Source organism: Leptonychotes weddellii, chromosome 7 (assembly GCF_054177405.1).
Source record: "Leptonychotes weddellii isolate Sample4059 chromosome 7, ASM5417740v2, whole genome shotgun sequence".
In the NCBI taxonomy this organism is placed as follows: Eukaryota; Metazoa; Chordata; class Mammalia; order Carnivora; family Phocidae; genus Leptonychotes; species Leptonychotes weddellii.
The window spans coordinates 27,792,122-27,806,519 of NC_138375.1; the positions used below are offsets into that span (position 1 = coordinate 27,792,122).

General features: G+C 43.3%; 1 protein-coding gene across 4 annotated transcripts in view; it reads right to left on the reverse strand.

Moving 5' to 3' along the window:
* The window catches only part of LIFR (LIF receptor subunit alpha), a 78,219-nt gene that overhangs the window by 46,713 nt on the left and 17,108 nt on the right, over nt 1-14,398 (reverse strand). For all 4 annotated transcript variants that reach the window (XM_081826035.1, XM_081826032.1, XM_081826034.1 and 1 more), the window contains 3 exons: nt 7,107-7,267; nt 4,941-5,055; nt 2,151-2,290 (listed from right to left, as the gene is read on the reverse strand). In XM_081826035.1, the coding sequence (XP_081682161.1) occupies nt 2,151-2,290; nt 4,941-5,055; nt 7,107-7,248 (397 nt within the window). In that variant the 5' untranslated portion in view covers nt 7,249-7,267. The remainder of the gene's footprint in view (nt 1-2,150; nt 2,291-4,940; nt 5,056-7,106; nt 7,268-14,398) is intronic.

Below are 14,398 nucleotides of genomic sequence, written 5' to 3' on the forward strand. Positions count from 1 at the left end.
AAAAACAAACAGGGTTCTAGAGGGGAGGGGGGTGGGAGGATGGGTTAGCCTGGTGGTGGGTATTGAGGAGGGCACATTCTGCATGGAGCACTGGGTGTTATGCACAAACAATGAATCATGGAACACTTCATCTAAAACTAATGATGTAATGTATGGGGATTAACATAAGAATAAAAATAAATAAATAAATAAATAAATAGTGAAAGATTCTATTTATATAAAAATGAAAACCAGGAAGTTTAAATTTTAAACTTGGAAAATTATTTGTAGCAAATATGATAGAATTAATAACCATAATATAGAGAGCTCTTATGAACCGATGAGGGAAAAGATGAGTTTCAACACGAGAGAAAATTGAAAAAGGATACAGACAGTTCAGAAAAGAATAAAAATGATAACTTTTTAAAAAAGAAGTAATCACAGAAACGCAAAAACAAAGTGCTATAATTGGGGGGCCATCAGATTGAAATGGCAAAACTAAGAGAAATGGACAATACCTAGTCTTAGCAAGAAGTAAAGAACAGGGAGCCCCTCTAATAGGATGTCTGTGGAAATGCAAAGAGACTCGCAAGTTTTAAAAAAACATTGGCAATGGATATTAAAAGTCCTAACAAGGGGATTATCTTTAATGCAGCATTCCCAATTTTAGGAATTTAGCCTAAGGAAATGGAAACATACGTGTGCAAAACAGGCTCATTAAAGCATTGATTATAATACTGAAAAACCAGAAATAAAAATCTCAATGTTAACAATCAATCACTTAACATAATCATGGTACCTCCATTCAGTGGAATACTACGCAGCCTATAAAAATAATACAGATTTAGATAACAAATTAAAAAATCTATGTCTTCTGTTAAGCAGGTTATAAAGTAATACAAAGCTCACTGCTTATATGTATACGCATAGAAAATAAATTTAAGTGTCAGCAGTATTTCTCTGTGGGTACTGAGATCATGGCTGATCTGTACAAAACATTCTCACACGGATCTCACATCCAGCTATACAAAGAAAAGAACAAACATGGCTCCCCTTTTTATCTTGAAAGGCAGTGAGACAGATGTGAAGTTCCTGGAAAGCTTGCTTTGTTATTATCCTTTCAGAATCTGTTCTATCTCAGACACAGACCACTCCAAACAGGCATCTCATCTATGAAATTGGACAGGTCACCAAGTTAATTATATTTTTCCCCTTGTTTCAAAGTAAGTCATCCTTCTAAGACTCATTATAACATCATCCTGATGCCACACCATAATAGCTGTCAGGAGCGAACAAACCTGCCTCCCCCACCATTAAGAGTCAAGGCTCCTGGGGTTTCTAAGGTCTCACTGTGTAGCAAAATTCCCATCTCCATCAGCCTGGGTCTATTTCGTGACTCCACTCAGCCTGTAACCTAGGTCGTAGGCACTCCATCAACACATCTGTAAAAGATGCTCAGCACGTGGGAGGCAGTGGGCTAGGTGCTAAGTGTGGAAGAGAAACTCCCTGCCCTATGTGAACCTATTTTCTTGCGGAAGCGACACACAGTAAGTGCCTTATGACATAATACATTAGTAATGCAACTGTGAGAAATGCCACGAAGGAGAAATACACATTACCTAAGGGAATGTTAAGAAAGGAATAGGGATGGTCAAAGACCACTCCGTAGAGCACGGGACACCTGAGAAATTCTGAAAGGTATGGAGGAATCAATGAGGCGAAGAGGTGACGAGAAAAGTATCCAAATGTGGAAAAGATCGTGAACTCTGTGACATCTACTTTTGATTGACTAGACGGCAGTCGGCTTCCTTCCCAATCTTGGCTGCGCTCTATAAGCCACAGTATGGTTGCTGGGGAAATGCAAGCATTAGTCTAATAACTAACATTCAAGAGAAGAGTAAATTTCTGCCAATTATAAAGCACTGCAATACTAAGCACAAAGGCACTGTGCTGAGTTTTTTCTTAAGATTTTATTTATTTGAGAGAGAGTGGAAGAAAGAGAGAGCACAGAGGGAGAGGGAGAAGCAGACTCGCCACTGAGTAGATCCTGGGGCTCGATCCAGGACCCTGCGATCATGACCTGAGCCAAAGGCAGACGCTTAACCGACTAAGCCACCCAGGCACCCCGGTGCTGAGTTATTTTCAAGTCAATTTTCTTTTCAAATACTTACAGACATTTTTTTCATTTAGTGTGAATTTACTTATAAGATTTCCAAGATCATGCAGACGGTTTATTGTTATTTCATGATCACCAGGTAAAAGAGCAGGGATTTGAGTATTTGTTTTCTCTGATTGATAACAAGAATGAGACCTGCAATAGAAAAAAAAAAATCAAATTTTAATTAGCAGATAAAATTAATAGTGCAACTTTCGCAAAAACATGATTAGCACAAAATGTGCTGGAAAGTATGTTCTTCCGTACAAAAACATGATAGGTTATACTGCATCTAAAGACTGAAAAAAGAGAGGGTAATGTAAGTGCATCAATGCGGAGGATGAATAACCAGACTGTACCAGAAAGTTGAGTGATAAGCAGAGATGATTATTTCAAGAAGCTCGGGATTTTAGCATGCCCTTCAAACTCCCACCAACCTTCCCTCGGCAGCCTTATCTGGCGCCGCGCACCCCTGCCCGGCTACAGCCCTGCACCTTTATACAAGACCATCATGCGGTCTCAGGCTGAGATGGTGCCCCACAGATACTGAGGACAGAAATGAAACTGGCTGCTTGTGGCCCTCAAACACACCCTCAATCTGTCTGCGGCTCCTCTGTTTTGGTCTAAGGTTCAATGTGAACAACACTTTCTCTTCCACTCTGCTTTCAAAACTCTTCCAGTTCCCCACCCATATCTCTTGGACAAAAGTCGGTTTTCTCCCCCTTGGTTCCATGGCCCTACCTTCACAGAGCACATTTACATTCTTTTTACTGTCCTTCATGTACATTTCTAACTTCCCATGCCAATCAGAGCTCAAGCAGAGGGACTCGGCAGTGCCTCGTGTGACCCTGCCCAGCACCCCGCGCAGACCTCTTTACATTTACTCCGGACTCTGACTTAAACAGGTCGGCTCGCCTCCTGTCACCCTCACAGGGGGAGGCTTCCTTAGGTGCCAGCAACACAAAACCACTTGAACTTGCTAAATCATTCAATTTTGTAAGTTCATGCCATGGAACCCATATTCTTTCAGGCTGGAATGTCCTTCTGTCCTTTTTCTGAGAAACTGGGTCTTCACACTCCACAATCACACCTCGGACAGCCTCTCTGGGGCCCCACACTCCTCAGTCAATGCCCCCTCAGCCCTTCACATATAATTTCTGTCAGCACTTAACTCACAGTGATTTGTTTCTGTGAACTCCTGCAGAGCCAGAACAACTTCCTCTCTGTGTGGCCTGAGGTAGTCATTCATGCTATTTACCAAATGTTTCAGGTTCTCCCCTTTTGGATTCACAGCAGGACTGTACTTCCTGCTGAAGCAAGGCAGGCGATGGGACTTTATTTACAGAGAAATGTGAGTGAAATTCACATCTGTCTCTTCCGGAAGGAAGCTCTGGAAGCCAGCGTAGGCTGTGCTCCCTTCTCCTTCTCCTGTCTTCATGCACTGGAGGGTGAGGGACCCCTAGGTTTGGGGCCCCAAGGAGAGGCTGGGGGCAGAGATGCTAGCTGACCCAAGATGGACACAGAACACAAGCAGGAAATAATCCTTTATTTTCACAGCAGAAAATAAGGAAATAGGATTTTAGGGCTGTTTCTGCAACACAACCAAGCTCCTCCTGGTTGACAAATATACCACAAAGCTTAGACTAACGCTCAATAAACCTATACCAAACGGGAAAACAACACCCAAGTAATATTTAAATGCGCACTTATGTCCATTTACATGAGGGCCACCCATCAGCAAAAGGGGACTTGGAGCTGCCATGCTCAACAACTCAGGTGTTGCCAAACCACTTAGAGCCCTGCTGGAATCGGGGAAAGGGAAGAGAATGTTCCAGTTTGCAGAGAGCCCAAAGGCCTCACCTCTAGGCTTCAGAGCTTATGGCCCTCTCCCAGATTATCTGAGAGGGGAAGGTGGGGTGATAGAACCTGTTGCTGGCCTCCTAATGTCCTTTCCCCCTTTCCCTTAATAACTCAAACTCACGGTTTATCCAGGCACATTGCCCTGCCTCTTATACAAATAGGCTTCATCATTTGACTAAATTCTGCCAATGAGATGCAAGCAGAGGTGTTGTGTGGGACTTCTTAGAGGTCTCCTTAAAGGAAAGCATCCTTTTCGGGGCGCCTGGGTGGCTCAGTTGTTAAGCGTCTGCCTTTGGCTCAGTTCACGATCCCAGGGTCCTGGGATCGGGTCCTGGGATCAAGCCCCGCATAGGGCTCCCTGTTCGGTGGGAAGCCTACTTCTCCCCCTCCTGTCCCCCCTGCTTGTGTTCCCTCTCTCGCTGTGTCTCTGTCAAATAAAATCTTTAAAAAAAAAAAAAAAAAAAAGCATCCTTTTCCTCACTGCCTTCTGGAATGCAGACATAACAGCCACTCCTCAAGCATCCTTGAACCATGAGATCACATGCTAAAGCTGGCAAAGCACGATAGAGAGGAACCTGGGTCTCTTATCAACAACCATGCCAGCCTTGAACTGCCTATTCCAGACCTGATGTATTCTGTTAGGCAGAGTCAAAACTTGAACCCAACTGATCTAGACAGATGTTGGTTTGGGACACACCAGTAAAACTTCCCTATAGTAGATCAGAATCCACAGCATATGAAAGGGGTGTTCTATACAATATTCATATAACACAAAGTTTTGGCCAGGAAAAGGGTTTGTTTCCCTTGATATAAGATTCAGATTTTTTAGGAAATAGAAAGTTAAGATTTAAAATTTCATTAAAAAATTTCTAGAAGCAAATCTCTATGCTCTAATATTAAAGACCTTTAGGTTATAGCTCTTCATTAACCAAAGTATTTCTATTACCTGTTTTTGATGCAAACTTCATAAACAGTACCATGGCCTGCTCCAGAGGGTGCTTTCCAAGAACAGTCCCACACTTGCAAATTGTTAGTTATACACTTCAAATCACGAGGAGCCCCTGGAGAAGGAAACACACACACACACAAACACACAGAGAACATGCTTAATAATTTAACTGCACCATGAAAGGCCAACATATCAAACCACCTTTAGTCATGTGTATGAGCATATGCGCTTGCACAGGATCCATGTTCTTTGTGCAGGGATGAGCCTGCAGTCACAGAAGGGACTGGTTTTCTATTTCTTTTTGTAGCTTATTTTTTAATAAAAATAAGAGGAAACCAACGGAAGTGGGCCAACCACTAGACCACTTAGGGACTGAGCCTCCATCCAAGTCCCACCTTCAGCCACTAAGATAAATGGAGGGAGTCAAGGACGAGACCCAGAGAGGGCCTGGAAGAATTTTATCTCCAATAGCCCCATTTGCCCCCATTCCTCCCCCCAAATAAAGTAACTCTAAGTAAAAATTACGTGTTTCCCATGCCACAAACACAGCTTCTAAGCACTCCTAGCCACGCTGCCCCACTGCCTGTTACCAGACTGCCACCTACATAGAAACCCCACAGCCAATCTTTAAATTTGTATGAAGCAGGGGTGCCTAGGTGGCTCAGTCAGTTTAGTCTGCCTTTGGCTTGGCTTGGGGGTCCTGGGATCTAGCCCTGTGCTGGGCTCTCTGCTCAGCAGGGAGTCTGCTTCTCCCTCTGCCCACACCCCTGCTGCAGTCTCTCTCTCTCTCTCAAAAATAAATCTTTGAAAAAATTTTCATGAAGCATATTATATTTAAATAGTAATGAACTCACACAAGTCTCTGAAAAATATGTCTTTTGTGTAGGCCTAAACAACTGACAAGTAATAACTTAGAAGATTGTAATCCTAATAGTATTTATTCATACCTATAAAACACTACTAGGTCACAGAATACATTCGCACCATACAATGAAAAACTGTCATGCTAAAAAGAGAATAAAGAGAAAGGAGGAGGGATACGAGAGGGAGAACAAAAGGAAAAAGGAAGGAGGAGAGGGAAGAAGGGAGGAAATAAAGCAATTAGAGTGTAAAAAAGGTTACTCCATCTCAGACTCTCTCTATAAATGTCTCTGAAAAGGTTTTTTTAATTTTTACACGACTGGCATGACATTTACAGTAGCAATAAATTACAAAGCTACTTATACATGACAGCAGACAAAAACATTAGAAGCACTCACATTAGAAATCATCAGTAACCATACTGAAGTTATTTAACAGTGATCTCGGGGGAAAAAAGGAGATCTGTTTAATTATGAAAATAAGATAAAAACTAAACTCAGGGGCAGAAGGATGATAATGTTCTTTATAGAAATAAGCTAGGTAATAACATCTACACAAACACTCTTAATATATTTAAAGAAGATGAACACAACATATTATTAAAGAAAGAGATTTCGATTTCATTTATATGACATTCAGAAAAGCAAAATTATAGACAGAAACTAGGCCAGTGCTGGCTTGAGGTAGGGAGAGAGGAGCTGAGTACAGAGGAGCATAGGGAATTTTCTGGAGTGGGGAGTGTTCTGTATCTTGATTGTGCTGGTGGTCACATGACTGTACACATTTGTCAAAACTCACAGAATTTTATCCCAAATGGGTGAACTGTATTGTATGTAAATTATACCTTAACTTTTTTTCTGGGGAAAGACTATTTAGATCTATCTTTATGGGCCTTTTTAAAAGAGAACAAGAGTACATAGAAAAAAAAAGATGACAACTGGATTTTTTTTTTTTTTTTTAAAGATTTTATTTATTTATTTGACAGAGAGAGAGCAAGAGACAGAGAGAGAGAGAGCAAGCAAAAGCAGGGGGAACAGCAGGCAGAGGGAGAAGCAGGCTCCCCACTGAGCAAGGAGCCTGATGTGGGGCTCGATCCCAGGACCCCGGGATTATGACCCGAGCTGAAGGCAGCCACTTAACTGACTGAGCCACCCAGGCACCCCGAAATGGATTTTAACCATAAAAAACCTGAAGGAAGGGTCTGATAAAGACACAAGATCACCTCATAATCAAGATAGTAATGGCAAAAAAACAGCAACGACATTGCAATCAGTTCATTCTCTAAGGCTCAGATGCACTTACCCCTTTTCTGGCTATTTACTTGGTTCATTAAGTATAGGAGAATACATGTTAATAAGAGCCACTGGAAATCTGAAGTCATCCCCATTCTTTTACTATCCACCATCCAGGATGGTCTTCTCAAACGTAAGGAAAGGTTCATCATCCGTGCAAAGCAGTCAGTCCTAGATGAGGAGAAGAATTGCAAATGGTGTTCAAAGTGCTGCAAAGAGACCTCTTGCACTGTGCACAGCAACATGGAAAGTGGATACCGACAAATACACATACTGTACATTAGTAACTCTGCAGACTCTAGACTCAAGCTGCCTTGGCTTTAGGAGATGTGAAGAATCAAACACAACTGTTGCTTTAGGGATCCATTATAGGATAAGTTTTCAAATGACAGGCTTCAAGTTCAAGATTATAACCAAACACATATTTCTCAACTCTCCATTCCAATACTTCTACTACAGTATAGAAAAGCAGTGCATGAAACTGAAGTTTTGACAACTTTCAATGATATATGGAATGACATTTCAATTAATATAGTCATTCATGACAAGTAATATTTTTCTTATTCATTTACATTGTGATAAAAGTTTCTATTTCACGTAAATTTAAATGACGAAAAAATTAGGATAAATAATAGTATAGGGGGTCCGCAGATGTGGCAAAAATAGGTCCCAATACACACAAATGACTCAAGTGCAACAAACACTACAACTGTAACGGGAAAGGGACCACTGGTAGATAAGAGATGTCCACACACGTAGGCGAGCAGGGACTGAAGCCAGTGCGCTGTGGGGAGGGGGCTGCAACGCAGGCGGTCACTGTTCAGCCTAAGAGCTCCCAAGACACTTGTCAGCAAATGACCAGAGAGAGCCAACCAAGTGCCGGGTCCCCATCCAGTACTGGGGGTGCACACGGAACCAGACAAAATCCCGGCCCTCCAGGAGCCCGGAATCTAGGTGGGAGATACATATACATAAACTACTAAGAAATTTACGATCTTGATATGTGCTTTAAAAACCAGAAGAAGTCGATGTGTGTGAGAGTGTAAGTGAGTCAAAGTGTCACCTGAGCTGAGTCCTGACTAATGAGAAGATGGCGAGGAACAAAGAGAAGCAGCAGCAAACACAAAGGACAAGCTTACTAGGTTCAAAGGTCAGGAGGAGGGGCCCGGTCCAGAGAAAGTGGGCTGGTCAGGCCATGGGGGCCTCCAGGCCACGGAAAAGATTCGGAGTTTAAAACACAACAGTGGATTCTTCTCTCAACCAAGTTAATCGGGGGGGGGGATCCGTATCTGATCAGCCCTTTGGAAGATTTCTCTAGCTCCTACATGGAAGGTGGACTCTAGGGGAATGGAGTAGAGGTAGGGAAACCAGAGTCCACGTGAGATCACCAGTGGTGAGGACTAGGGTTCTAAAAGCAGAGGTGGAAGAGATGGTCAGATTCAGGATCTGTTCTGGAGATGGAGGGTCTTCCCAATGCACTACAGGCAGGGCAGTGTGGTGATTTAAGAACATGGACTGGACATCTGGGCTCTTTCCATATTTTAGCTATTGTGGACATTGCTGCTATAAACATCGGGGTGTGTGTGCCCGTTTGAATTACTATTTTTGTATCATTTGGATAAATACTTAGTAGTGCAATTGCTGGGTCGTAGGGTAGCTCTATTTTTAGCTTTCTGAGGAACCTCCATACTGTTTTCCAGAGTGGCTGCACCAGCTTGCATTCCCTCCAACACGTGGATGGAACTAGAGGGTATTATTCTAAGTGAAAGAAGTCAGGCAGAGAAAGACAAATACCGTATGATTTCACTCATATGTGGAATTTATGAAACAAAACAGATGAACGTAGAGTAAGGAAAGGAAAAAAAAAGTAACATAAAAACAGAGAGGGAGGCAAACCATAAGAGACTTTTAACTATGGGAAAAAAACTGAGGGTTTCTGGAGGGGAGGTGGGTAAGGGGATGGGGTAAATGGGTGATGGGCATTAAGGTGGGCACTTGTTATAATGAGCACTGGGCGTTATACGCAACTGATGCATCACTAAATTCTATCCGTGAAACCAATAATACAATATATGTTAACTATATATGCTAACTTGAATTTAAATAAATCGAAAACAAAACAAAAATGGACTGGGGCTGAATCCTAGCTTTGCTACTCGTTATGAGGCCTTAATCTCCCTGTGCCTCAATTTCTTCATCTGTAAAGTGGGACTGATAACTCTATTTCCCATAAGTTTGCTGTAAAGATTGAAAGAGTAAACATGTGTAAAAGCACTTAGCAGAGAGCCACACATGCAGTAATAGTGTAAGTGTATTTAGTGTGTTGTGGGAGATTATAGGGAGAGGAGAGAAAGCAAAGATGGCTACAGATTTGGTGGAAACACAACAATGGGTGGGTGGTGGTGCCACTTAAATCCTCTCTGGGTACATAAAGAAGGAGGCAGTGATTTACTGTTTATAGGCTGTTTGTAGACAGTCTGTTTATATCAGAGATCTGTTTTAGGACCTCAACCTTGACATGTTCCTACTTCCAAAACAGAAACAGAGGCATTCCCTACAGAACGTAAAAGAACTACCCAGGAAATGAGAGCAGCTAACAAAGACACAAGTGTCCAAGAGGAAAGGCTTCCACATCTGACACTGAGGGCTTCCTCAGAGTAATGATGTTCCCATCCGCTCCAGCTGAATGAGGCCCGCCAGCTGACAAGTCCTCCCAATGCACTGAGAACTCCTTGTCAGACTTCATAGTGCCTCATTTTTATACTGAACAGACAACCAAGGATCATAAAACATATAAGCAAAGCCTAAATAAAACAATAAAAGGAAATTCAAAATAAACAGGATCCCTAGAAGGAAAATAAAAATTACTCCCAGAGAGAAAAGGGATAATGTAGAAAAAAGGAAAACTAAAAAACAGAAAAACCATCTCTAAACAGTATTCTAGAGTGAATATGGCATAGCCCTAAAAACTAGAAGAGGATGAGGACGCCTGGGTGGCTCAGTTGGTTACCCGTCTGTCTTCAGCTCAGGTCATGATCCCGGGGTCCTGGGATCCAGCCCTGCGTCGAGCTCCCTGCTCAGTGGGAAGCCCACTTCTCCCTCTCCCTCTGCCTCTCCCCCTGCTTGTGCTCTGTTTCTATCTCAATTAAATAAATAAAATCTTAAAAAAACAAAACTAGAAGAAGATGCAATGAAAGGAATAATCAGAAATAAAAATAGCTCTTACAAGTCAAATGTATTGGCTGATATTAAAATTTTTTTAAAGACGGATAAAATATTGAGCAATTTTTCAGGGAAAAAAAAAACAAAGACAAAAACAGAACATGTGAGAAGAGATATAAGAACAGGGACTTAACAGAGGAAGAAAGATCCAACATCTAAATAACTGGAGCCCAAAAAGATAATTCAGAAAACACTTTTCTTAGCAAAAGCAGATGGCAAGATCTCTTCCTGGCTCTTGCTGAGTACTGTCAAAAACTCAGGAGACAAATCTTGAGTAGCTTATATAATTATAACCAAAACAGACACCCGGCACAGACACACATTTCAAAAGCGTTCAACTATTTTCTGGCCGAATGACTCCCTAGTCACTTCCGGTGTCCCTGAGCTTACACAGTAGAATGAAAATGTATCCGTGGAATGTCTGAAATGCCAGTTGCTGAAGTTATAGAATTCCATAGCATGTGCAGGAATAACTGAATAACAGAGCCCCGAACATGACCAAACCGTAACTGAAACAATCACAAACCATATTCACTGACTGGCTGAACATCATCTTGAAATGAAAACAGTCCCTCACAACAAGTTTGCACTTGTTCCGGGAAAGAGATGTGTGTCCCATGAAGTGGCAAGACGGGTACGGAGGCTGCCGCGCTCTGGACCAGGTCCAGTGGACGCTGACTCTCATCCTGGCTCCACGGCTAATGAGCAGTGTGACTGAGACAAATCACTTAATCCCTCCCGGCCTCAGGCTCAGGAGCGGCGGCACGGGGGCCAACTCTGCTCGGGGTCCACAGGACACACTTCCCAAAGGTCAGGTGTAATACTGTGCTCCTGCTGGCAGGCCACGGGCAACCAGGCAGACTAGTACAAGGTCAGCGCCAGCAGCAGGCGCCCATCAAGGACACCACTGAGGAGGTCAGCGGTGGCAGGCCGGGGTGCAGGGTGTGCTCGGGAACAGGAGGGTCAATGACAGCGTCACCAACACCTGCTTAACTGAACGTAGGCAGAATGAGAAAGAAAACTCTTCTGTCGTTAACATTTATGTAGAAAACAACGGTGATGGGCGCCTGGGTGGCTCAGTTGGTTAAGCGACTGCCTTCGGCTCAGGTCATGATCCCGGAGTCCCGGGATCGAGTCCCGCATCGGGCTCCCTGCTTGGCAGGGAGCCTGCTTCTCCCTCTGACCCTTCCCCCTCTCATGTGCTCTCTGTCTCTCTCATTCTCTCAGTCTCAAATAAATAAATAAAATCTTTAAAAAAAAAAAAAGAAAACAACGGTGAGCGAGTCACTCAGGCCACATTTTATGCTTGTAATAGATCCGACTTCTCTACTAAGCAAAAATTTCAAATGGACTCACTTGACGCCAGAACAGGACACGAACAGAGCTTTCTAACGTACTTTAAGGGAAAAAGGACATGTGAAACTTGTCTCTGTTCCCTTCCAACAGAAACTGCCAGATTTTACTTTTTTTCCCAATAAGTGATGCCTTGTTCCTAGAGGAGCACACATTTTTAGCGAGTTTTCGAAATTAGGATCACTGTCACTTGCTGCAGCAGCAGGTGCAAATGCACATACCTGGAAGGCAAAACAGGTGACTAACTCTCCACAGTCAGGTGCAAACTGGAGCTCACCAGCCTAGCCTAGAGGGGGCAGCAGTGGGCCTCGTTCTGCCAGATTTTCTGACTTTTCAAGCCCAGGTAGAAACCTGGGAATTTTATATGAAAAACTCAAATTTGTAAATGTTAAGGAACTAATTTGTAGCTTTTAAATTTCTAAATTCTAAAAATTTTAAATATTCTAAATTTGCCAAAGTATGTCTTCACACTGTATCCCACCCGTGGGCCACCAGTCTGTATCCTATGCCATATAACCATCTTAAAGGATTAAAAAAATGTCAACAAACCTTTTTTTTAAGGAAACTGATCAAGCACAATCAATTTATAAAATTGCTGGAATGGAAAGAAAAAAAAAAATCTGCTCTTCGCTTGTTTTGTTTCTTTATGTTGTATCCTGACCTCAGTCTTAGGATGTCGGGAAGATAGGCCAACCCCGTGTGCAGAGCTTTCTGTCCCTTCTTGTGAAAATGGAACATCACAAATGCTTTACTTTCTCCTCAGCTTTGAACACTCTGGTTCCAGTCTATGTGAGGTTTCGGTCCTTTCTGCCCAGGATAATTAGAAAAGAGAGCTGAAAGAGGAAAGTAGAGGCAGAGGAGGAGCAGAAACTGTGATCCAGATGGGTTTTGTTTAGTCCGTTTTTTCTTTTTGGTGGGGTAGGAGGGGAGGGAGGTGGGGAGGGAGGGGGAAATGTGGCGGAGAGCTAGTGCATTCTGCTGGCAGGACTCTCTGGCACCAAGGCCAGTGGGAAGGGGCCTGAGAAGCAACTGTTGGGTCAGGAAGACATGAATGAAAAGGACCCAGAGCATCTTTTATCTCGAGAACCTATCTTTTTGTCATCCCAATGAGCTACTTCCCTTGTCACTGATTCACAAAAGGAACTGCACACTGGAGGGAGAAAAGCCATTAACTACAAGGCAAGATAAATATGTCTGCAGATCACCAAACCTATGCTGGAATGTTTACCCCTAGCGGGGAAGACTGAATGGAAAGTAAATAGTATCCATATTGCTGATTCATATTTTTAGTGTCCCTTTCTTTATACTCTTTTTCATTAGGGGACAAAAACACTGTTGAAAAACTGGGACCTGCAGCTACTCTCCTAACTGCATTCCTCACCTCCATCTCCCCGCCACACAAGATCTTCAGTTCCTGGAGCACTGCCTTTGAAGAAGGCTTTCCAGGAACACATACTTTGCAGTTAGGGAGACACCACTGTATTGTAAAGTGAAGTGTGGGGATCTGAGTGCGACATACCTATGAAAAACACAAACCTGGCCCGTTTGTGAAAGCAGACTGAGACTAGACTGTGTAGGGAGACAGTAAAGGTTTTTTCAGGAAGAGAGAAGCTTGAAGAAAGCGGTGTTTTCAGGGGATTAAGAGACAACTGCAATAACAAAGACATACAAAGACCGATCGATTTTCAGCTGCAAAAAATCTAGTTCTCAAAGAGCCAGCCAAGTACCCAGTACAGTGAATTTACAAAGAGTTATACAAAGTACATCATTGAGAATAACTGTATAAAAGAAAATCTTAAGAGCTTCCAGGGAGGGGAAGGCCAGCCATACGGGGCTCGGAAATGAGAGCAGCATGGGACTCTGGACCAGGACTCTGGGACTTGCTGCATGAGCCTCACAAGCCCTCCACCGTCCCACAGGGACAGCGCTAGCGCGATCTTCAAAGCAGGCTGCGGGGGTAGAGGATACCCTGGGTGCGTGGTCCCCAAACATGGTGGGGGAGTGGAGAGGGGACAGCAGACTTCCTGGCACTGAAGGCTAAAGAGAACATCTCCAACATTTCACGTGAAAATTATTTTCACACTTGAATTCTATACTCAAACTACTAATTGAGAGGATAAAATACATTTTATAAAGATATCCCACAACTCAAAAGATATACCTTCCGCCAAAAAAAGGTAGAAAACAAAAAAAATGAGAAAACGAGAAAAATGATCCATGAAACTGTAGCCCCGCGCCCTCCCCTCTGATCCTTACCATTTCCAAGCTGCCACATCCTGTTATGACGCCTTACATTTGCACAAATTTTCCTTCTGCCTGGAATTCCTTTCTGTACTGTTCTCTGCCCCCTCCTCTATTCACCTGGGAAGCCCCGGTAGGCAGTAGGAAGAGCCCACCGCAGCGCCTGAGATCCCTTCTGGGATTCCCCAGCAGGTAGGTCAGCTGCTCCTTCTGTTTCCACAACACGTAATGACCTCTCCATTTCAGCGCTTGCACGAACTATGACGGGGGGCTAGCCCTGCTTCTGTCAAAGAAGGTTTACCAGGACCCAGCCATGCCCATGTGTCTATGTGCTGCCTACAGCTGCTCCCACATTACAGTGTTAGCACCGAGCAGCTTCCACAGAGACGTGCATGACCAGCAGAGTCTAAAATAACCCTGTAACTACCTGGGCCCATACAGAAAGCTTGCTGGTCCCGGCCGACTGCAGCACTGCCCGATTCTGCA